This window comes from Acromyrmex echinatior, chromosome 18, assembly GCF_024713525.1.
Source record: "Acromyrmex echinatior isolate Ae372 chromosome 18, ASM2471352v2, whole genome shotgun sequence".
NCBI lineage: Eukaryota > Metazoa > Arthropoda > Insecta > Hymenoptera > Formicidae > Acromyrmex > Acromyrmex echinatior.
The window spans coordinates 2997180-3021334 of record NC_141869.1 but is presented as its reverse complement, the minus strand read 5'-3'; the positions used below and the strand labels follow the sequence as shown (position 1 = coordinate 3021334).

Here is a 24155-nt window from a genome sequence, read left to right as displayed (position 1 = left end):
ACGTTACAGTAAAAATTTAATTTCTGATTAAGAGTTCAGGGTTGAAATCGAATTTACAAAGACAAAAAGAAAAAAAGCAGCTGCTTCAATAGTTTATCTCATTTATTTATTTCTGTAACAAATATTTTATTAAAGTTCTAAATAATGAAATTAAATTCGTTTAAATCCTTTTTTTACTATTTTTTACTTGTCTTAATTTTGGTAATAATATAACTAATATGAACTGATCGTTGACGAGCTTTTCAATGTTACTTTGTCTAATTATGGCTGTCTTTATACGGTACGTGTAATCCCTTAAGTACGATTTATTGTATTTCACCTGTATATTAGAGAGACAGTAATTCTAACCAATCTTCATCGCAATATTCAACGTGTTAAATGAAAATGGGATGTTCAACGACTCGAGAACTGGGGAACGAGAGATGGGATAACGATAAATGCCGACAATACTAAAGAACATTATGTTTGTGGAAACGTATGGGGACAGTATGAGGAGGAATTCGCTCCATAACTCAATTTCATCTACTTTCCCTTTTCTTCACCGGTAGCCTTGCCTCTGCGGCACATGAGGCCGTTTGTGCTTCGCTGATTTTGCGCATATAGACCTCTCTTGTCCCTCGTCATGTCGCGTTACCACCTGTACCCGATAACCTGATATCGTACCATGCTGTCGGATGCGCGACAATTGCATCAGTATCGCGGTTGTCATGATGAAGGGTAAGCCCTCCCAACTGAAAATACATATTTATACTCGGATATATATATATATATATATATATATATATATATATATATACATATATATATATATATACACACAGACGTCGACCGACGCAGAACATAATCTAAGTTATGATCTATGAATAATATGCAATTCCCAAAACGCATGACCGTCTGACAAGACCATTGTTAATTGCTATGCAGTATAATACGCTCTTGAAATGAAAAATCGATTCTGCATTTAAATTTAATGTGTGTGTCATTACATTAAAAGTGCAGTTGCCTGGTTTATTTGATATTATTACATTGCTTATACAGGCTTATTGTATATCTTATAATTTTACAATTTTATTCTGAAAACGTAATAAAAATATTTTATGACCAGAAAAGGTATAACTTTATAATCGTATACAAAAAATTGTTTAATAATAAATGGAAATTTACGCGATTCGAAAGTTTTAGTAGCAGGTTGTGCTCTCGGGATCCAACCACTCCGATTCGCTGTTTTAAGCGGGACTGCACAAATTGCATCGGACAGAACCGATACTCGCCTCTCAGTTATTGCACTACATGCGCCTGGAAACGGCGATGTATCGTCGTATGTTGCCAGTAAAGTTGACCTCACGTAGGAGCACACGATAAAATTAGACACGTAAATCCGAAGAATTTTTAAATTGCCGTTCGTGTGTACGGAAATCAAGAGAGCCACCGTCGATGGGAATTTCATCGCGGCATGTTTAGTTTTGTATTCCGTTCAACGCTCGTGCCGTCGGAAATTCCGTGCGTTTGACAAAACGAGTCACGACTTCACGTTTTCCGCTCGCATTTTTTTTGACACTCGCATTCCACCGAGATCTCTTAATAATTCATAGAGCGGTCGATTGCCAAAAACGTTTTGCGCATAGTTATGCGCACCTAACAATAGTTCGCGAACGATCACGTTTTTTTTACGTGACTGCATCAATAAAGAACCGTTTTCTTACATTCAATCATATCTGGATTATTAATTCATAATTGCAGTTGCTTCTAGATTTTTTGTATTTGTAATGTTTTCATAAATAACGTAAAAAATAGAAGAAGAGAGAAAGAGAGAGAGAGACGGAGAGAGAGAGAGAGAGAGAAAGAGAGAGAGAGAGAAAGCGCCAAATATAGTCGAGACTGGATCTTGTCCAACAATATTTCTATGTAAATTTTAAATGCATTTTTAGTTCTACAAACTACGTGCCAGTTACTGTCAGACTTGAAACGCAATTATAAACTGAAGCTGGAAGTAATTTCATAAATTAAACAAATCGTCAATTTATTAATAATGCTAATGAGCATTTTAATACTAAAATCTAACTGTTATTATTGTCCCCTTTTTTATTTTTTAGATTAAGGTTATATTTTTGTGTAAAGGACAGGATTTTGAAATTTTTGAACTTTTCAATGTTCTTTATACTAATCAAATATTTGATTTCTCACCCTTCATTTTAGTAATTTATTTGAATCTTTTAATGAACAAGAAACGTTGGCACTTTTAGTGTTGAAACACACCAAATAATAACGTGTTGTGAAAAAATCTTCGATTTTCGCGCACGCAATCACTCGTCCAGTTTAAGATTAGTTTATGCGTCGAGAGTGTAAAAAAGATTTCCGCGAGCCGCGAATCCGTCGGAATACGCTTGAATACAGAGGAACGCGATATGACCCCGATTCGAAGACAATGAGTCTTCGGACGAGGTTCCGGCTGTTGCGAGAGGAGAGAATTCCTTTCGACACGACCAAAGACACGAACTTTGCGGCATAATGGCTGACATACATATATTTTCATTTCGCGACGAGGACAATATCAGGCCTGCTTGGCGTGTTTCGCGAGAATAAGATGTTTCGCGACGTTCCACATGTAGTAGTCACGAAGTGACAAGATTTTCGAAATATAGTATGGAGGTCTGATCTCTCCTAAGAAGTTTCTGGGTGATATTACGCGAACAAAATGAAACTAAATGAGTTAGATGGATGAACTAAATGAATTGTCTTTGAAATTTGGAAATTGTATTTATGAGGTAAATTTTGTTACGTATAATAACAGGATTTTAGGACAAGCGGTATCACAAAGGTATCTCGTGAAGTTTAATTAAATTTTACATATTTAACTGTGAAGCAGCATTTACAATTTTGTGACTCAATTATGTAGTAGATAGATCTTGATAGAAAAAGAGAAGGTCGCAGAAGGCATGCGCTAAACACCCTTTCATATCATCAGATCGATAATAATTAGAGGGATATATACACATTATATTGTACACACACACACACACACACACACACACACACACACACACACACACACACACACACACACACACATATAGGTATTTGTCACGTTTCACACAAAATTATTAAGGAAAATAAAATTAATGAAATTATTAACGATATATAATAATACATACAATAATTCTACGTTATTAATTAGTATAATTATAATTGCTAAATTCATGATAATAATAATGTTAATGATATTAATGATAAATTCCTGGTAGCAAAATGTAGGAATGAATTGAAGTCTTTTAAAATTTTATAAACATTAATATATAGTTAACGTTAGACAACGTTATTGTTATATACGATACTTAGTGGCATCTTTTAGCGAGAGTATATGCGATAATAAAACCAAGTAGAACGGTTTGCTGGCAAAGCGACGTTATTACCAAGCTTATGTTCTATACATTCGACTCGTCGAGTTTCTCATTGGACGAGTTTTGTCCGTTCACAAGAACGGTCAGTTGATCCTACTCGGTCTTTTGTTCGTGGCGCGTTTTTGTCGGAAACAAACGGTAACAGTGTTGCTCATAGACACGAGACCCGGAATCGTTATGCCACTCTCTACCGTCATCAAGGTAGATTTATAAATACATAGGCCGCGTCTCCGTGAAAATAAATCCATCAGGATAAATATTCATAATCCGTAATACACGCGTGTCGCCCGTGACTTGCGTGACCGTTATTATTAGTCCATATGCAATGGCATACAGTGACTTCCGTCCGGTTTGAAATAATTGCAACCGATGTCGCATGTAATAGCGATGAGAAAGGGACGTGCGAGAGAGGGTTGAAAATTCAAAATCGTGTCGGCACATGTGATCCAGTAAAAATCATTACATAAATTCGAGAAAATATACATTTACGTAAAAATACGTTCGTGTATTTATTCATAATCCTCCGGAGCTGACCGTTAAAATCTGTTATACAGTTTATCTGTTATATACTGACGTTGGGTCTGTGAGACTCATAAATAAATATATATTGATTGAAAGCCACTAATAAATTTTTAGGATGATACATTTCGTATAAAAAATAAATACTGAGTTATTTTAATAAAAATATAATCAATTTTGCGAATAACATAGAGAATCAAATTTGCAGCATTTGTAATATCAAGAAAATTTAATTATTTAATATTTCTGTGTAAAAAATAAAATTGTTACAATAATACACGAAAAGGAAAATTTTGCTAAAGTATCTGAAAATAATTTTGTTAGACTATCAAAATAATTATGTAAAGTACTTAAGCGATGATAATGTTACAAAATTTTTAAATTCTAGTTCTAATCAGTTTGAGCGTCTTGTATAACGATTTTGATGATTCAAATAAAAATATGCAAATCGGTAATAAAATTTTTAGATTCTTTAGCAATACTGTTCTCTCTGTCTAAATGCAAGAATTAAGATTTAACAGTAAATTCTAATATAATGTATTTTTTATCTTAAAATTACTTCACAGAGAAACTTGAAATAGTTTTACTCATCAAATTCTTTGTTATCTAAACAACCACTAATAGATTCGATAAACTCACATCAGTTCTGCAGGGTTAATATTTAGCGTTTTGAAGATAAATACTCGCTGTGTGTTCGAACATACGACGATCGACACGATAGTTTCGACACGATAACCGATTTCGCAGGGGATCTCTTCGTCGTGGTGTTCAGCATGGACTGTCGGGAGTCCTTCGAAGAAGCCATCAGGCTGAGAGAGGCAATTCTCGAGACTAAAGTGAGCGCGACCCAAAGTGCCACGAAGAGCAGAAGGGCTCACTATAGTTTGAAGGTCCCTATGGTCATCGTGGGGAACAAATGTGATAAAGATGTAAAGTACGTTTTTTTGTTTTCCGAAAACTTTGGTCTCTCCAGATAACTAAATCATCTCGTCGTTGCATCTTTGAGGCTGGGTTGTTCTATCTTTCGATAAATTTTATCTCTCTCGTTTTGGTTTTGATTCTTTCTCTCTCTCTCTCTCTCTCTCTCTCTCTCTCTCTCTTGCTCTTTCTTTCGTCCATTAGATAAATTATCACGTAGTTTATCTAAAGATGGAACAACCAGACTCGAATCACATAATGATTTTACTGACAAGTCTTCTACTTCGTTACAGAACGGTCACGGTGGAGGAGGCCGAGCAATATTGCGTGAGTCAAGACGAGTGCTGTATCTTTGTGGAGGTTTCTGCGAAGCGGAACTATCACGTGGACGAACTTTTTTATCAATTATTCGTAGTGGCCGGTCTACCTCTTGAGATGGCCCCGAATCATCATAGAAAAGTACCGCTCACCTTTGGCTCGCCGACTATGTTGCCGCCATCGCAGGTGCGTAATAATGTTCAACATAGAGTTCGATATGACGTAAAGTAATTCGTTGTTACAGTGTAACTTCTTTAAAATTAATTAATCAATTCTGTAATTGAAATCCGATTAGAGCTGACAAAGAGTGGAACGACGAATGATATTGTTCGTTTGGAGTCGCATCATGATCGATTAAACGCGGATTACCTTTCGTGATATCGAGGGACGGCTAAAAAGCCTAAAAAAGAGACGCTTTTGTTTCCAGCCGCGACACAAAGCCACCCTCAGTATAAAGCGTCGGCTGAGCGACGCTTGTGGCGTCGTGGCGCCGAACGTGCGCCGTCCCAGCATTAGGACGGACTTAATGATCATGCGGACGAAGACGTGTTCGCTCGCGGCCGGGAACGAGAACAATACGCCAGGATCCAGGATCACACTTAGAACAGGAAGAACGGAGTCCAGGAAGGCCTGCTCGATACAGTGATATTGCAAACGATTCTCACGCACGCGGACAAATCTCTAGAAATATGATAATGCGTTTGAAAGCGATCTTCGGGCGGGTAGGAGGGAACTAGTATTATTATTTGTCCTAACATTTTTATCTTTGTTTGTTACATAATTTTATTGCGATTGAACGAAGTATTCTATCTTTATCTATATTATATAAGTTATTATATATAATTGACACATTTACTATTATTATTATTAAAAATTTTATTATTTATCATAACATCTGTTTCTTCATATCTATTATAATTTTACTAGATTACACGAGATATTCTAATCTCTCCCGCTTATATTGAATTATTATAATTAACGCGTTTATTTCATATCATTATTTAAAATCTTATTATCTAACATTGTGTGCATCTTTGTCTATTATAATTTTACTAGATTGCACGAGGTTCTATCTTTGCTTATAATAAGTTATTATAATTGACGCGTTTGCTATTATTGTTTAAAATCTTATTATCATAACATTTACATCTTTCTCTATTATTATTTTATCAACTTGCTCAAAGTATTCTTATCTGCTTATATTAAATTATTATAATCGGTTTACTATCATTATCTAAAATCTTATTACCATAACGTTTACGTCTTTGTTTATTATAATTCTATTAGATTGCACGAGGTATTCTAAAATTAACGCATTTATTATCATTATTTAAAATCTTTAATAAAATAATCTCATTTTATGTATATACATATATATTTCCAACGGGGCGAGAAAAACAGAGATAACTAAATTTGTCCAATGGAAACCCTACTATGAATAATGTGGATCATGCGGTTGAAACTTGCAGATTTACAATTGTCAGACTTCACCGCAAAGACGAAGCGAAGCGAGTACTCGCGAACGAAGATCGCCAAGGGGAAATCATATTTAAACCGACCACGCTACTCGCCTTAATTAATTAATGGATATAGCTTTAGCGTAATGTCCCGAAGGTAACACGTATAATTAACTTATAAGATGCGACCGAGCGAGAGAAAGGCGGGGAGAGAGAGAGAGAGAGAGAGAGAGAGAGAGAGAGAGAGAGAGAGAGAGAGAGAGAGAGAGAGAGAGAGAGAGAGAGAGAGAGAGAGGTAAGCTGTTACGTTAATTAATCGTTGTCGATTAAACGTTAAACGGAAAATCGATATCTCGAGTAACATAGACAAGATCGTTTGACATTCGATCGGTGAGTTCTCCGATGACAGCGAGATGATCGAATCGCACGAAAGAAAGCGTGTATTCCTCTTATTAGGTACAAATTTTTATCGGAATTATCCTCAACAAAGAATTCTCGCGAAGAATAGATCAATTTACGCGATCGTGAGTGAGAAGTCGAGAAGTGTCAGCGTTGTATCGGTAATGAGAGAGATTGCGAAACGTGGTGAGAAAAAGCTTTTTACCGGATTAGTTAACTGCGCCCATCGTAGCCTTACTCGAGTTCTGACACGCGAAGGAGCGACGTTTATACTTCCGCATGAGATCTAGAGCGTTGTAATTTTAATAATAGCACTTGATTCGAAGAAATGAATATTTTTTCGACCACGTAGCGCGTCGTTCCTTCCGCTGAATTTTCCGCGCGTAGATGGATGCATTATATCGATTTTCGTTAACGATAAATGGTCTTCAATTTGATATCATTACTTTCATGGCGTATCTCGCGTCCAATTCGCGCTCGGTTTGCCGGCTTTCGACGCGCGCGATCAACGAGACCGCATTGTTAACGACGAGGTTCACGTTACATACCACATGCGTACAAAATCAATCGATACTCCCGACCTCCTTTTCTACGCATCTCGAACTTGTTGAAATGCATCGGGCGAGCGTGTACAAAATTATCGCGTTATTAGATTGCGTATGCATAAAATTTAAATATAATCAGATTAAGAGAAATACTGCCTTGGCTAAAAATATCAGGCACTTATATTTTTTTTATTTATCTGGAATTCTTTTACCTGCATTGTTACTATTGATTATCGGTATTATACATAAATTCAAAGGATTCTCGAAACAGAATCATTTACAGTAAATATGCTATAAATTAATTATTAGGCTAAAACTATAAATAATGGTCAATAATGTGCCCAATATTTTTGGCCAAGGCAATATTTCTTATACATATGTAGACTTAAATTCGAAAATGATTCACCGGATGTTAACAACAAAGGATTTATTCGCGAATCTTTTACGCAGTTTTAGCTTTTCTTCTATGAAATTGTAAAATGAAAGCGGGTAAGTATATTTATTCAATATGCGAAAATTACTCAAAGAATGCAGATCTTGTTGGAATTTTGTGAAATTTATCCGTCTTAGTTTACAGAGATATACTTTTCCTATATTACGGCTCATCCGATAGGTCTCGAAGGATGATATACTATAGGCACGTAGATCTCTCTGTGTGTGTGAGTATTCGAGATGTGGATAAGCGTTCATTCTCTTTTCCCATAGACTTGGCTATAGTTACTCTCTAAGGTACAATTGACTTGACCAATTAGGCAGCCCGTAAGTTGACTTCAATCGAAAACAAGCGCGAAGCTTTATTTGGTCGACTTACATCGCTGCGAGTGGTAAAGATAAGCAAAAAAAAAAAAAGAAATGGTTAGTCGCGACGTGTACAATCACGTTCGCATTTTGTATCGAATAAATGACATTTTCTCCACGTCCTTGCACGATTTTTTCAGCCGTACTTACATCCACTCCCGAAATAAAACGGATATTGAAACACCTATGAATATTTTCCCACAGCCTACGTTAATGCATCGACCCGCAGGGTGAGAAATCGTTTGCTCCTATCGCCTCGAGCGAGAAATTGACTTAAACCAGATTTCCGTCATTAGCGCCGCAGGCTGCGATTTGTCGATTATCACCCCCGGCGAAGTACTCTATCTTATTGGTTTGATCGATAACTCGTTAGTTGAATTTTCTCAGATATTAATCGCGCTTCGATATGATTGGGTAGAAATATAATTCACAATGAGATGAACACGAATCTATGCACGCGCTCATTAGATTTTCGGGAAAATCTCATTGCATGTTGAAGTTATTTCAATGGGAATATTTTTGATTGCGGTTAAGAAAAACGATAAAATGTATCTGAAATAAGAATAATAATAATAATAGTAAGTTTATTGGAGTGCAATAATTATAAAGAAACAAAATTATACGGCAATAATTGTACACAACGCAAAATAAAAAGAGATGTACATTCAAAAGAAGAACAATCAAATGTTGCCTAAATCTGAACCTAAAAACTAAAGTTAAATAAATTCAAATTAATAAATGTAGTATAAGATGATACGATGGTAACAATAAACATTAATAATGCTAAATATATGCATAATGCTAAAAGAAATAAACTGAAAGTTATTTAAGAAAGAAAGAAGAGATAAATAAATAGAAAAAATATATTAAAAGATATATAAAATAAAGAAACCAAAATTAAAGTAAGACATAAGTGATAAATAAAATAACTAAATATAAAAAAGTGCAAATTTGACATGTATTAGATAACATTAATAAAATAAAAATGTATTAGACGTATCATTAATGTGTATTTAATGTTCAATTGACGTTTAACTGACGCAATATTTAATTGACATGACAGATATTCGGAAAACAGGAAATATATCTTTATTATTAATATTGACCTTTTGTGTTTCTCGTACATTCTCTCGTGTTTTTTTTTTTTCAATAACAAAGAAAGAATCAATATGTTATTCAATATCAATGATATTAAAAGCTCTTTGTTATTCGAAAGCTAATACAAGTTTGAGTTCAATAAAATTGAAACAAAGAGACGTGAATGAGTTTTTGTCGTTCGTTTGAAAGCAGCATGGCGACACACAAAAATAGGAAAAACTCGAGGTAATAGTGTTAAAAATATAGCGTCAAAGTATGCTAGGATTTTTTCAGCTTGATGGAAAACTTAAAAATGTATATGTTGCTTCGTATATATAAATATTTGTCTCTTAAAAAGTCCAGCAAATCTTTAATATTAATATACTTTATGTATTACGATTTTCTCTAAAAGAAGTATACTTTAAAGTAGCAAATTAATATTTATAAATAGAAGTGATGTTATTATAAACTGAATTATGTTTTATACTTTTGTATAAAACATTTTTTGATATCTTAAATAGTCTTTAAGATGTAAAAACAACTAATCACTTTATCTCTGAGATGATTTTATCCTTTTTTCGCGTTTTTTTTTTCGCGAAACTGATAGTTTAAATTCGTCTATTTATATGACATAGATGTATAAAAAGTTTCATTAAAATCAGAATTTAACAATTTGCGAGGTCAAAACTTTCTTTGTGAATTCAAAATTGAAAATTGATCAGATTCAAAAGAGAAAACATTTCTGAATATTAAAAAAAATATAAGATATTTGCAGTGAAAATTAAAAAAAAAAGTAGCATTTACAGATCATATTAGGACCATATTATCCACAAAACGAGTAGGTCTTATTAAATGCTAGATCTGATTACTTTCTATTTAATTTAACTTTATTCATTTATGTCAACTTCTTTGTTTTATTTTATTTAGCTTATTTTTTGTTTTCATGATTTCTTAGCAATGGTTTCATTTAACTTGATTCTTGAGGAGGATAAATAGACTAGTGTAAGCATAAATATTAATTCTACTGACAATATGTACCATAAAATGGAAATTTCCCATGGGAGACTTTCAGTGAAAGACTTAATAAAACAGCTTTTCAACCTTTGCAATATAAAATTTACGTTTTCAAAAACGACTTATATGAGTTGCAGAATCTCCGAAAAAAGAGTCATTACCACACACGTTAACAGTGTTTTCGATTTAGTAGAAGAGCGATAAATGCACTACGCGCGCATTCCACTCCGTCGTGGAATGTTTAATTAAACTCTGACGAGAAGTTGGAGAATTCCAGACACTGTGCGACACACTGGAGATCTCTATACGTCACACAATTTGCATCTTTGTTAAGGCGATATTGGTTTTATTTATCCCGTGTTTATGCCGCGTTCTTCTTTTCATTTTCAGAAGACTGCGATTACGGAAGAATCTGATATTAGAATATTGAAAACATTACTTATCTTTATACAAAGCATTTTTTTAATACAGTTAGAAGGATTATTAAGATTAGTAAAAAGCAAAAAAATAATAAAAGTGGAAATGATAAAAATCTTATTCGTGATTGTTATATCTGAGCATACGTCAATATGCTATTAATTACAAATTTTCTACGAGATTAATGCAATTAAATATAATTAATATTTATATATATAAACATATAATATATTTCTTTATTTACTGGAATAATTGTAAATCATTGAATAGTTAAATTATACAAAAATTAACATTAGAATATAAGATATTAAGGTATAAGAGTAAATAATATGCATCTCTAAGACATAAATTATTATATTTAAAAAACGCATTATTAATTTTCATGCCTCCTACATTATGTTTTAAATAAAAAAAAATTCTTCAACATTCGTACACGTGAAGTTTATTTTTACACAATAGTGTAAGATCTAAAATTAAACATAATTAATATTTATATATGTAAAAACATATAATATATTTCTCTGTTTACTGAAATCATTGTAAATCGAATAGCTAAATTATACAAAAATTAACATTTGGAATATAAGATATAAGGTATAAGAATAAATAATATGCATAAATACATCTCTAAAACAAAAATTATTATATTTAAAAAAACGCATTTTAATTTTTATGCCTTCTAAATTATGTTTTAAATAAAAAAAATTCTTCGACATATAGGTGGAGTTTATTTTTACACAATAGTATAAGATCTAAAAATTATAGTTTTATATTCCAATGTTAATTGTTGTATAATTTAGCTATTCGATTTACAATTATTTCAGTAAGCAGAGAAATATATTATATGTTTATATATATAAATATTAATTATATTTAATATTAATTATATTTAATTCTTACACTATTGTGTAAAAATAAACTTCACGTATACGAATGTTGAAGAATTTTTTTTTATTTAAAACTATAATTTTTAAAAAAGTCTCGCGTTTTCCATATTTTTTCAAAAAGAAACGATTTTTCTCACAGGTTTTCAAACGTTTATATCGCGTGACTTTGAATCATACATAAATATGCTAAAATTCAGATTATATGCATTTGGAGCTTCAACAGAGCATCGCGTTTCGACGAGGCAATGTGTATTTTCACGCAATTTCCGCGTTTGACCCTTTTCCCTCGTTTCGACAGAAGGATTGAATTGCTAAACTACCGGCAAATCACCCTCTGGCCAACGCGCATGTACGCCTTTACCCAACATCGACCTTTCCACTCCTAGACACGCGTTTCGAGAGCGCAAGCGTGTTGGCCATTACGTGCGCTTCTTACAGAAATATGTCGGCAATCGTTCGGAACGCAAAGAGTAGCCGCGCAACCGATAACATTGCTCCGATTATTCTGAAGATAAACGTGCGACTCTCTACGTTGAAGCAACTCGACGGTAGTCGAGCGTGAATCGTGAAGGCCATCATTGAATACGCATATCATGGTCTTCCTCTTATATAAGTCGACATTACGAAATGACACGACAGTGCGTTCGTTCACCACGAAGCGAACAGTCGCATGGTAGATAAACGCTCTCTGCTGTATCGTGTAATTGGGACTTCCGCTGCCTACTCGATACAAAATTTACAGAATTAAATGTAACAGTGTAAAGTGCAATGATTTTACTTATTTACTTATTTACATTTGTGTCAAATCTACAAACCGAATGAGGTAATTATGACAAAAAAAATATTTATTAGAGAAAACCAATAAATTGATGTATTATTACTTATTTTTTAAAATTACATAATCGTAAGTTTTTTAAAAACAGGAACTGATTTTACCAGAAATAAATTAAGGAATTAAATAAAAACAATTAAAGAATTGTATACTTTTTAAATATTTTTCTTAGTCAAATTTTTACGGAAATCAATATAGAAAATGAAACAAATCTTATTTGAAATATTCCCAAGTAGAATAATAAATTATAACATCAGATAAATGATGTTAAAATGAATTGTAAATGATTAAGTAATATTACTATATTATTACTATATTATATATTACTATATTATTATATTAAAGTAATATAAGTGATTATTTTTACGTTATTTTGACATCATGATGATTTATGTTCTGTTTGATATAAGTGTTCATTTATGTGTTATAAAATTTTTTTTCTATTTTTTATATTCTCAAATAAAGTATATACTAGGCATTAAAGACAATGGCATATAAAATAATTGAAGTAAAAAAAAGTTAAGACGTGAGCAAATTAATATTTTAAATTGCTTACATTATTATCTTATATTTTTTACTGATTGATCAACAATGATTTGCTTCAGTTTTTTGGTGTGCTATAGCTTTAATAATAATCATGCTGATGCCTCATCATTTGCATATTGTGTTTCTCATTTCCATGTAATTATTTATGTAAATCTTGTTTGTACATATTAAAATAAAATGAAATAAAATAAAAAGCAAAATAAAATAAAATTAAGTAAAAATGATTATTGAAATTATTGAAATTAATAATTCATTATTTCTCTCTCTCTCTCTTATATTTAACTAAATAATTATGTTACAACCAAATAAAGGATTTTAAAAATAATTTTCTGATTTAAAACATTACATATTTAATTTTATAAAAACTATCTTTTTTATGCATTTTAATTCATCTCTGATATATTTTTTCAGAAAGATTGTTTTACAGACTGTTTTATGAGCGCCATCGATTGAGGTATTCTACAATGACGTGTCATTGCAACGTGTCATTTGCTTGAATCGCGTTACTTGCGATAGTAACTACTTAAGATAATGAATATAACGTCGTGTGTATTATACAATTCCTGAGACCAATATAACTCGCGTTGGGAAAGCCGTAAAAATGAGTGGTAACGGACAGAATAGAAACATCTTTACGTACGACACGCTAGTGCACGCGATATCCGGTGCAGCAGTGAGTTTATATTTGACACATCAGAAATCATACACGTGTTACCTCATCGTTGTAGGATAACTTTGACATTTTAACATTTCAGGGTAGCGTCGTCGCGATGGCAGCCTTTTATCCTTTAGATACTGTACGAAGCCGTTTACAATGTAAGCAGATTCGCGCCTGTCATATACATGACAAATCAATTATGCACTCGTTTCCTCCACGATGCATTGAAACGAGACATCGGCAAGCCAGCCTTCAATTTCATTAAACGCGATGTCACTCCCGAACAATATTCTGCTACTTTATTGTCACGATCTCGTTACCATTAAATGCTTGCATCGATAACATTACTAAATGCACATTATATTTAATTATCATTTTAATTGTCGACGTTTACACTATTTAAGCGTACATTTTATAGGTTCATTTTTTATTCAGAATTTATCTAAATTTGTCATCATAAATTGATGCATAAATTATACATTCCGTAACAAATTTAATGCTGAGAGATAAAGGAATAAAAAGAAAGTAACAAATAAAAGGAACAATTTTTTCAAACGTACATAAAGTGAATTTTATGTATGGACGTTTAAAAAAGAATTTGCAATTCATACCACAATCAAAACAGGAATCTAAATAATGTTATGCGCATATAAAACATTAAAAGAAATTAGGAGACAAACATAAAATATATAGATATATATATATATATATATATATATATATATTACAGTAGATAAATATAATAATTAAAGGTCATCCTGTTTATTAAATATATTAAATTTTTATATTAAATATAAATTTAAATATAAATATAAATTTATATTTTTAAAAAAATTTATTTATATTTATATATTTCAGAGAGGCAATAAGTTCATTTTATAAATTTTATAACGCTCGGCAAATAGAGACATGATTGTAGTGCTTCATGAAAAATTAAAAAGAATGATATTACGTTCAAAAATTAAGGCACGCGTTTTATTTTCTTATGATAATTACTTGTACATATAATTACTCAACATTTATCTTTCACTTCATTCAGTCTCATTAACAAACCTGTTCTTCTGCTTATAGTGGAAGAAGGACGCCAATCAAAAAATACATTGGCTACTATACGAGAACTCATTGCGAAAGAAGGACTGTATGTATACATTACGTACATACCTCAAATATGTATTTTCTCAAAGCGAGCCCTATACATGTCTTGAACAAATGAATGAAACACGAACAATAAATATATTCAGAAACCAGTTTCTCCTTGGTTCACAGATTCTAGCATAAATAAATATGTTAACAAGGAATTATTTATGATATAATAATACAGGTGTTGTAATATTCCCGTAACTGCGCAGAACGAATTTGGCCTCAAATTTGATTAGCTGTTCCAGTTGCTACTGTTTTATGCGCAATTTTACACCTATGTATAAAAAATTTGGATCTAAATTTGATTGATTGTTTTCAATATTGTTGTTGTCATTATGCGCAATTACGTCTGTTACATCTGTTTTCTTAGATCATGAAATTATTCCTTTTGGATATTTTTAAAACATTCACATAACTTAATTATCTTCATCTTTTTAAGATATACCCTGTACAGAGGTATCGTCCCTGTTCTACAAAGTTTATGTGCGAGTAACTTTGTTTATTTCTACACATTCCACGGCTTAAAAGAACTGAGAAGCAAAAGGAATCAAACGGCTGGTAGTGACTTGCTTCTCGCGTCAATTGCTGGTACGGTTTCTCGTCAACAGAATGTGTGTGTGTTTAGACATTTTCGTCAACAGAATGTCTGTTTCGCGTATTAAGATTCGATTTCTCTGTACAAATAATCAGAGCACTGCAAGTTATTTAATTACAAATGATTAGAAAAACATAGAAAATAACCAAAAAATAAGCAGCATTTAGAGACATATACGTTTCGATTTCGAAACATATATTTTATTTTAAAAAGATTTTAATCGGAGATTTAATTATAAAGATAAATAATCATTTTAATGACATTAAAAGAGATATTAGATTATGCAGGAAAATTGACAAAAATAAGACAAAAATAAGCAATACTCAAATAAATTTTTCTACAAGAAAATATACACTGTAAAAGATAAAATGTCAATTTTGAATTTAAATATATAGTGGACTTTCTGAGATATGCAAACATATTAAAATTAACATTTTTATGTTAAGTTTAACATTTTTGCATGTCTGAAATTCTACTATACATCTTTAAGTTAAAATTAACATTTTATTTTTTACAATGTAATCTTCGATTTTAACAGAAGAATTTTGTTATGTGTGAACTTTGGTAAAAAATCTTGGGACATTTTATATACTTATGTATATATTTATATTAGGTATTATCAATGTCCTCACTACGACACCTCTATGGGTTGTAAATACGAGACTGAAGATGAGAGGCGTTGGATTAAGTTCAGAAAGAAATAACAACGAATATACTACTCTGTATGGTACGTTAGCATTCCGTATAAAAATTATATTCGCGAGTATTTATTTAGATAGTCGATATTGATTATCTAAATGACTTTTACTTTTAAATATTTTTATATTTTTAATACTAGTGATTCCAATCACGCTTTGTTTAAAAATCAAACAATACATATCATATATAACGATATTAAAAAATGCAGTACAAACATATCCTTTATTTAATGCACTGTGTATGTCAACAAATATATTCACAAAAACGTTTCAAAAACACGTGCTCATTTGCTTCATTACTTGAAACAATTATTGATATTCAATAAGCATGACACTTTGTTATCACGAATAAATCTCATAGAGATTATGATAAATTAGAAATTCGTAATTGAATGTATTATTAATGAGATAGTTAAAGAAATCATTTTTCTTCTTCAAAATTATCTCTCATCATAAAAAAATTATTTATGTGTGACCATTTATTATTCGAAAATATTTATTAATATTTTTTATATTAATAAACATATACATATATGATAATTAAAGTAAAAATAGTCTCGAACAATAAATGCACAGAAAAAAAGATTTCTTTGGATTTAATAAATTTTATTGTATCCAAATAAATTTGTTATTTGGAATGGTCCAAACAAACCAATATTTGAATCAATAAATGCGATTGTTTAAAATTGAAACAATGTATATCTTTGTTTTAAATACATTATTTGTTTGAACAGATATCTATCTTCGATATTCACATTGTACGATATCGCGCTGTACAGCACAAACATATTGATACAGCACATAGCACTGCTCGTTTAATCCTGTTGTTAGACGTATAAATTATTGTTGCCATATTTCTGGCCAAAAAATGTAATAATTGTTCTAAGAAAGCAATTATTTGGATGAAACAATATCAATATATTTTGCCATTTTTAAATAAATAATTTGTTTCATTGTTTGTATTCATTGTAACTAAATAATATATTATTTAATTGAAAGATGCGACTTCAAATCATAATGTTATTTCTGTTAAGCAATAGAGGTTTTTCGAATGAAACAACAAAATTTTTATTTAAACAAATAATATTTTGTACAAGCATATGTTGTTGCAATGAAACAAATTTTAGTCAAATAAACAGGAATACTAAATCCAAAGAAACCTTTTTCTCAGTGTGGTCAGTATATTTGAATAATTATAAGTAGATGTAAAGCCTGTTCTACAATGTGCTTTTGTTTCCCATTTCTTGTTTTTTGCTATTTATTGTATCTTGCCTTTTTGCTTCTTATTCCGTTTTTCGTTTTCTGTTGCTCGAGATAAACGTTAACGAACTTCAAAAGAAACAGAAAACACATATCAAGAAATATAATTATTGATAAAACGATCACAAAGAGGAAACAAGCAAAAGATAAAAAGCAAGAAATAGGAAACAAAGAGCACATTGATATGAATAGAACAACCATAATAAATCGTATAATATATCGTTAGAGACGAAAAATTTTCTAAAGTTTTTAACAACTTTTATCCAGAGAAAGTAATTATTCATCATAATTCTTCATAATTCTTTGAATAGACAAATAAAATTATAAAATTAATAACGTTTTAAATTAAAACTTTCTATATTTATATTAAGTGTTAGTTGTTTCTTTCTAATGTCATTACGTTTTACAGACGGTCTCATGCACATATGGAAGTATGAAGGTTTGAGACAGCTATGGGCAGGAACGTTGCCGAGTCTTATGCTTGTTACGAATCCGGCCATCCAATTTATGACATATGAGAGCATTAAAAGAAGAGTCATCGCGTCTTTTGGCGGTACTCAACCACCAGCATGGATTTTCTTCATTATAGGAGCGATAGCGAAAGCGGTTGCCACGATGATGACATATCCTTTACAACTTGTGCAAACGAAATTGAGGGTATCGTATATTATTGACATTCTTAGTTTGGTTGAGAAAAAATAAATTTAAGAAAAAGTATTTTTTAATCACTAAACTTGTAATTTCAGCATGGCTATAAATATCCTAACCTACCTCCAGATGCAGGCACGTTGCAAATACTATTTTACATTCTGAAGTAAGTATATACAAAATTACTACATGAATATATAATGTATCTATTTTACATTTTAGCTTTGTAATTAGTAAAGCAATTTCATGCAGCGAAAGAAAGCTGGCTTTTTATCCTCACTTCAGTGTTATATTAATGTGAATATTTTTTGCTCGCAGGAAACAAGGTATAAGTGGCTTATATAAAGGCATGGAGGCCAAACTTTTACAGACTATCCTCACTGCTGCTTTGATGTTCCTAGCTTATGAGAAAATTGCACGATTCGTTTTCCGAATACTTTTGCATAAACCTCATCTCAGATAACGATTCGTTCCTAATATTACGAAACAACCTTGAATCTCGAATCTTAAATAAAATTTTGTACTTTCCCGCATTTTATCTTCTTTGTATAACTTTATAGATAGATATAATAAAAATGGTATTAAATGGTATAAAATGGTATTATATGACATATATACTATACATAAAATGTCAAATCAAATATTTCGATAATCGAACTGACGTTATTGAAATGCGCATAACTTTATCGAGTCCGACGATAACGTGTGAAAAGAAAATGGTTAATTGGGCAATAGAATTTGCAAAAGTATCTAAGAAAAATGTGATCATACTTGCATAAGATACTGGCGAATTCACGAAAATCGCAACATCGCTTTCGGTCGCAATTTCGGTACAAATTGAATGACTTGGTGTCGCCGCTTCTGCAAACGCGTAAAGAAAATACGGGACAGCAAGATGAAGATTCGAAATACGTAAATGTCACGGCATGCGAACACTCTCGCAAGATTGATCACAAGCGATCTGAGGCGATATTAAAATTTCTGACTAGACTTAAAATAATCAAGTTGTCGAAGAGTCAGGTGCAATATAACGATTGCAAATCTGTAACTTCCAAGTAAGTATTTGTTGCAAATGAAATATAATGCATGTGCATTTTCATTATGGAAAATAGAAACATAAGCAGAATATATTATAGATATCCTTACTGTTCCTTTGTGAATAAGATGTTAATAACATTCCTTAAATATGAGAATATTTCTATAAGTGAGTTAAAAATATTTAAATTTAAGTAAGAAGGTATTGTTTAATTACAAAATTGTTATAATAAATATTTCATACACATTTACGATACATGTATTCTAATTTGTCATATTATTAGCTTGTTTTTAATATTCATTAAATTTATTGAAAAAGTATGTAAATAGATAACAGATAATTATATATAATAGTTTATTATATATAATAAATTATTATATGTAATAAAAAATAATTATATAATAAAAATAATAATATTAATTAATAAAGATTGATTTTATAGTTGTAGCATTAGTCATGCTGGAAATACGATGAATCTATCATTGCGTCGCAATACGTGTGAAAATGTAGTCAATAAAAAACCGATTGGCTCAACGATTACTGTAAAAAATAAACCAGAATCGAAATCCCCTGTCATAGCCTATGATTACGAGGCAGCTATCAGTCAGCCTGACATTCCAATATGTTCAAATATTGATAATAACACGTCGAACTCAAGTTGGTCAGAGCAAAGTGACGAATTGTCAGCGCCGATCAAGAAAAAAAATTTTTATGTTCGTGGAAAAACTGGTTTAACTACTAAAAAGAAAGGAATTGTTTTTAAATCGAAGATACAAACAAAAAAGGTTACAAAATCTCGTCCATCAATTTACGACGTTACTCAGATTAAAAAAGAATTGATACCTTCCTCAAAAATTATTCGAAATATTGAAAATTATAAACTGGAAAATAACGATGACGAAGTTATTCCGAATTGCCAAATGCCACTTAACCAAGTTTGTTTTCTATATAATCTCTCTACTTTAAATTTACTGACATTATAATTAATTTGTGTGTTCCAAAGAATTTGGTGTTTTCTCGAGATATTCAAAAGACGTCAGAAATCGCAAAAAATAACAAAAATCTTACGAGCAAAGCTATCGAATTTCAAGAAAATTCTAATAAAATTAATAAAGATACAAGATTAGGGATCCCTCAAAATAAGATCAGTAAAATTCCACGCATAAAACCACCGATAAAACCGAATTCCTTTTTATCTACACATGGAGAGTCTCCTGTTTATCCAGTATAGTTACATATTTATTTGTCTGAAGAGAACATCAATGTGTTTTAGTACACTGAAAAAAATATAATTTGATTGAATTAACTGAAATTCTGATTGAAAATAGACGAATTAGAAGTTTCTTTTTAAATCAACTAAATTCCAATTGTGATAATCTCATTGATACAATCAGAATCTTCTAGTTTGTCTACCTTCAGACATTTTTCTCAGTGCATATCTTTAATTAATTCTAATTAACAGAGTGCAAAATTATCATTAAAAAATGAATTAAAATATTCCACGGAATTTGTCGCAAACAATGAAGAAGAAAAGATATTTGAGTACGTGAGTAAAATAGAAAAAGATAATTTCTATTTAGAAGATAACTGCACTGGCATATTAAATTTATGTTTATTTTTACATTTGTATATAAGAAATGTAATTAGATTTTCTTAGTTATAAATATTAGCAATTAGTTTTTGGAATAATTATTCAATTTTTTATATTTGTCCTATTTATTTTATTTTTCCTACTTATTTTTAATCTATTGACTATTTTACTATTTAATATGTAATAATTAGTAATAAAAAATAGCGTTTGCTTGTATAATTTAAAATATAATTAAATAATTTGTATTAAATATATATGTAATTTTGTCAAATTGTGGAATTGTATCATTGGAAAATAGTTCAAAGAGGGAAACTTTATACACACTGGATTATAAAAAAACCAAAAATATTTTGCCAATCGTTAATGAAAACTTGTAAGTTGGATCTTTTAAAAAAATTAATGTATATTGTATATATAATTCTAATTTGTATATATAATTTCACGTCTTTATATTGGAAAATGTTATCAAAAAGTGAAATTTTTTGCTTAGAAATTTTTGGTGTCCCGAGAAAAGTTCAGAGATGGATGCTGATGAAGAATTCGAGGGAAATCTTTTGACTCCAACAAAAGAATCGCTGGTCATTACAGGCGCTGGCGATGATCCACGTTCTGCCACATTATTAAAAAGCATGGCTTTAAAATGCGAATGTCGATCATGCAATGATCATAAATACGCTTCTACTGTTCATACTGATGAACATACCGAGACTGAATCCTGGAGCTCTCCCGAGATAGAGAGTACGAGAAAATGGTAGAGAAAGATTATTTATTTAAAAAAATACTTTATATAATATATAAATAATTTATAAAACTCTCGATTTTTATACGTTTAAACAATTACATCTGTATGCTGTAATTTCTATGTAGGAAATCAATCAGACATCGTAAATTCATCGATGCGAGTTCCGAAGATTTGGACTTACCGAATTATAATGCTATTAATTATAACAAGAAAAGCAGGAAGAATAATGGGTCGAATTTTGCGAGCCATATTACGAAACAACCCTCGATAGTTAATCACTCAAAAATGAAAACTGATCAGAAGACCAGTTTCTCGTTTTTTAATGTCTTCTTCGATATTGTTTTTTGGCCTTTCGTTTTCCTTCGCGCAAAACAATGACTCATTACTATGTATAGAATTATAAATCCCTGTTACTTATTATTACTCAGCTTGTTGATACTTTGATGCATTGTATGTAATATTAGGATAATGATAATATAAACGAAAAACATCCTTGAAATTTATAGAAACATATGGATTTAATGTATTATAATGAAATCATTTCTAACATAACGCGTTTATTATTATAAAGATTGTTTTTTTTTCAATTTTTAATAAAACCAAATAATTAAACATAATAAAAATGATGCGTATAATACATTATACGGACACGTCGTATAATAATTGATTATTGCAAAATTATCATACCCGTTAGTTACAATAACAGTCAACATATTGTCTCATAAATCTTTTATAAGAAAATATTTGTATAGGACTACTTTCTGCCATTAATTTTCTCACATATTTTGTTCTATGGAAATTTCTATTATTAATTTTCCAAGTTTCATTCAGCATCTTCAAATTAATTAAAGAAAGTATTAATTTGCTTTCTCAATTACAGTCGCACAAAAAAGCTTTTACCACGTATATAAGCAGCGTAATGACAATGTAAGGATGTCGTTACAGTCGTTAAAAGTTACAGAATAGAAAGATTTTTATAGTGTTGCATTGTAGTGTTAAACAGTCCTGCCGATATTAAAGGCAATCGTATATTTATGCGAAAATCATAAAAAAGTGTTACGTGTTTTAGAGTGCCATTTTGTCAGATTAATATTTGCTTATCTTACAAAAAAGTTAATTACGACAAAATTGTAAAGTATTATAAAAAAACTGCTATATTATATAGCAGTCAGAAGACACTTTAATTTGTATTTATGTTTCTAAAATTTTATTTTTAGAAACAAATACAAATTAGACAAATTACTTTTGTTTAAATAATATTGTCCAAAAATAAAATAGTATGATGATATTGACGACCTTTGTTATTGGCGATTACAATAAAAATATTACAAAAATAATAATTACTTTAAGAATCTATGAATTTCGATTTGCGAATTCGTTGTAATTTTATACATATATAGCACAATTGCGCTTAGAATTGCAATAAAGTGTTCCCAATAAGAGAGAAAATTGTATAAAATCCATTATTGTTCATACTTTCCTTTCACTTTTGCCATTACTTCAACAGCTATTTCTTTCACACTATCTAGGATTTGATTGATTGCTGTGTTTAAATCATCTATTATGATTACTTTGACACGTCATTCAACACAAATAACACATCCGATAACGGTACCGAATTCGTCAAATTGTTCAAAGGTGGTGTATAAATTAACGATCGACGATGTCTGCCTGACTCGATTTGTTAAAATAAATTTTAAACACATAAATTAAAAAATGCAAAAATTTCTATTATTATTTATATTGTACAATAAGAAATTTTAAGATATTTAGAACAATTTATTTTAAAATAGTTTATATACTCTTGTATAAGAATTACAAGTCAACAATTGATGTCTATCCTGTAAGGCTACGTATAGAATTTTCTTCTGCGTGGTTTTTTCCTTGTTTAACATTCGTGAACAACAAGGATAAAATAACATTTGCGTGCATCCGGAATACGAACGGAATATATGCGTTCGGAATATGATTTGACTTTCAAAATTTTAAAAGACAAAATTATGATTTTTAACAATAGAAGGGGAACGAAGCAGACAATTTTGTATAAAAAATGTTTTTCAAAAAAGTTTTACAATAAAATTATTTCTATTCGAGATTATTTATAATAAGATTATTTCTATTTCGTCCACATCACTAATATTTTCAAAAAATAATTATTTTTAAACATTTTCAAAGAAATTTTTTAAATAATTATATTTCAAAAATATTATCGATGTACATGAATAAAGATAGAGATATTTTTATTATAAAATTTTTGTATAAAACTTTTTTATATCTTAAATTTTTGAAATTATCTAAATTCGTCTGTTACGTAACTTATGTATACGAAGTTTCATTAAAATTAGAATTTGACATTTCGTGAGGTTTTCCTGTAAGTATATATAATATTTTAATGTCTACTCTTGATTGTTATACTTTATTGCAGTTCTAATTATCCGAATGATAAATTAATATAAACTTTAAAGAAAATCTAATTTAGAGAATCAAGAAAAATCAATTTTTTAAATCTTTATAATCGGAAGAATATATTCTCAAAGCAATTTGAAAAATTGATATTTATAGGTATATCAGATGATTCGTATAAAATCAGCGCGGTCTGCATATTTTCTCTCTTTAAAAAAATGAGTGGTAGAATCTTTAATTTTTAAAAGTGAAATTTCAC

At 30.4% G+C, this 24155-nt stretch overlaps 4 protein-coding genes across 4 annotated transcripts in view; all 4 read left to right on the top strand.

Annotated features, from left to right (window-relative positions):
- The window catches only part of LOC105144917 (GTP-binding protein Rhes), a 28070-nt gene extending 19600 nt beyond the window's left edge, over nt 1–8470 (top strand). The window contains exons 4-6 of the mRNA XM_011054181.2: nt 4665–4851; nt 5129–5339; nt 5581–8470. Of these exons, the coding sequence (XP_011052483.1) occupies nt 4665–4851; nt 5129–5339; nt 5581–5799 (617 nt within the window). The 3' untranslated portion in view covers nt 5800–8470. The remainder of the gene's footprint in view (nt 1–4664; nt 4852–5128; nt 5340–5580) is intronic.
- A 3697-nt stretch (nt 8471–12167) lies between these two features.
- Nucleotides 12168–18720, top strand: PMP34 (Peroxisomal Membrane Protein 34). The gene is made up of 9 exons (XM_011054182.2): nt 12168–12570; nt 13537–13798; nt 13881–13941; nt 14855–14921; nt 15363–15511; nt 16132–16245; nt 17886–18133; nt 18223–18290; nt 18443–18720. The coding sequence occupies exons 2-9, from the start codon at nt 13727–13729 to the stop codon at nt 18585–18587; spliced, it is 924 nt and encodes a 307-aa protein (XP_011052484.2). The 5' UTR covers nt 12168–12570; nt 13537–13726; the 3' UTR covers nt 18588–18720.
- A 152-nt stretch (nt 18721–18872) lies between these two features.
- Nucleotides 18873–20818, top strand: LOC147906761 (uncharacterized). The gene is made up of 3 exons (XM_087415487.1): nt 18873–20095; nt 20164–20385; nt 20623–20818. The coding sequence occupies exons 1-3, from the start codon at nt 19631–19633 to the stop codon at nt 20815–20817; spliced, it is 882 nt and encodes a 293-aa protein (XP_087271613.1). The 5' UTR covers nt 18873–19630; the 3' UTR covers nt 20818.
- A 213-nt stretch (nt 20819–21031) lies between these two features.
- On the top strand, nt 21032–22116 carry LOC105144940 (uncharacterized). Its single transcript, XM_087415486.1, has 3 exons — nt 21032–21124; nt 21242–21502; nt 21619–22116. The coding sequence occupies exons 2-3, from the start codon at nt 21273–21275 to the stop codon at nt 21869–21871; spliced, it is 483 nt and encodes a 160-aa protein (XP_087271612.1). The 5' UTR covers nt 21032–21124; nt 21242–21272; the 3' UTR covers nt 21872–22116.
- The last annotated feature ends 2039 nt before the right edge of the window (nt 22117–24155 follow it).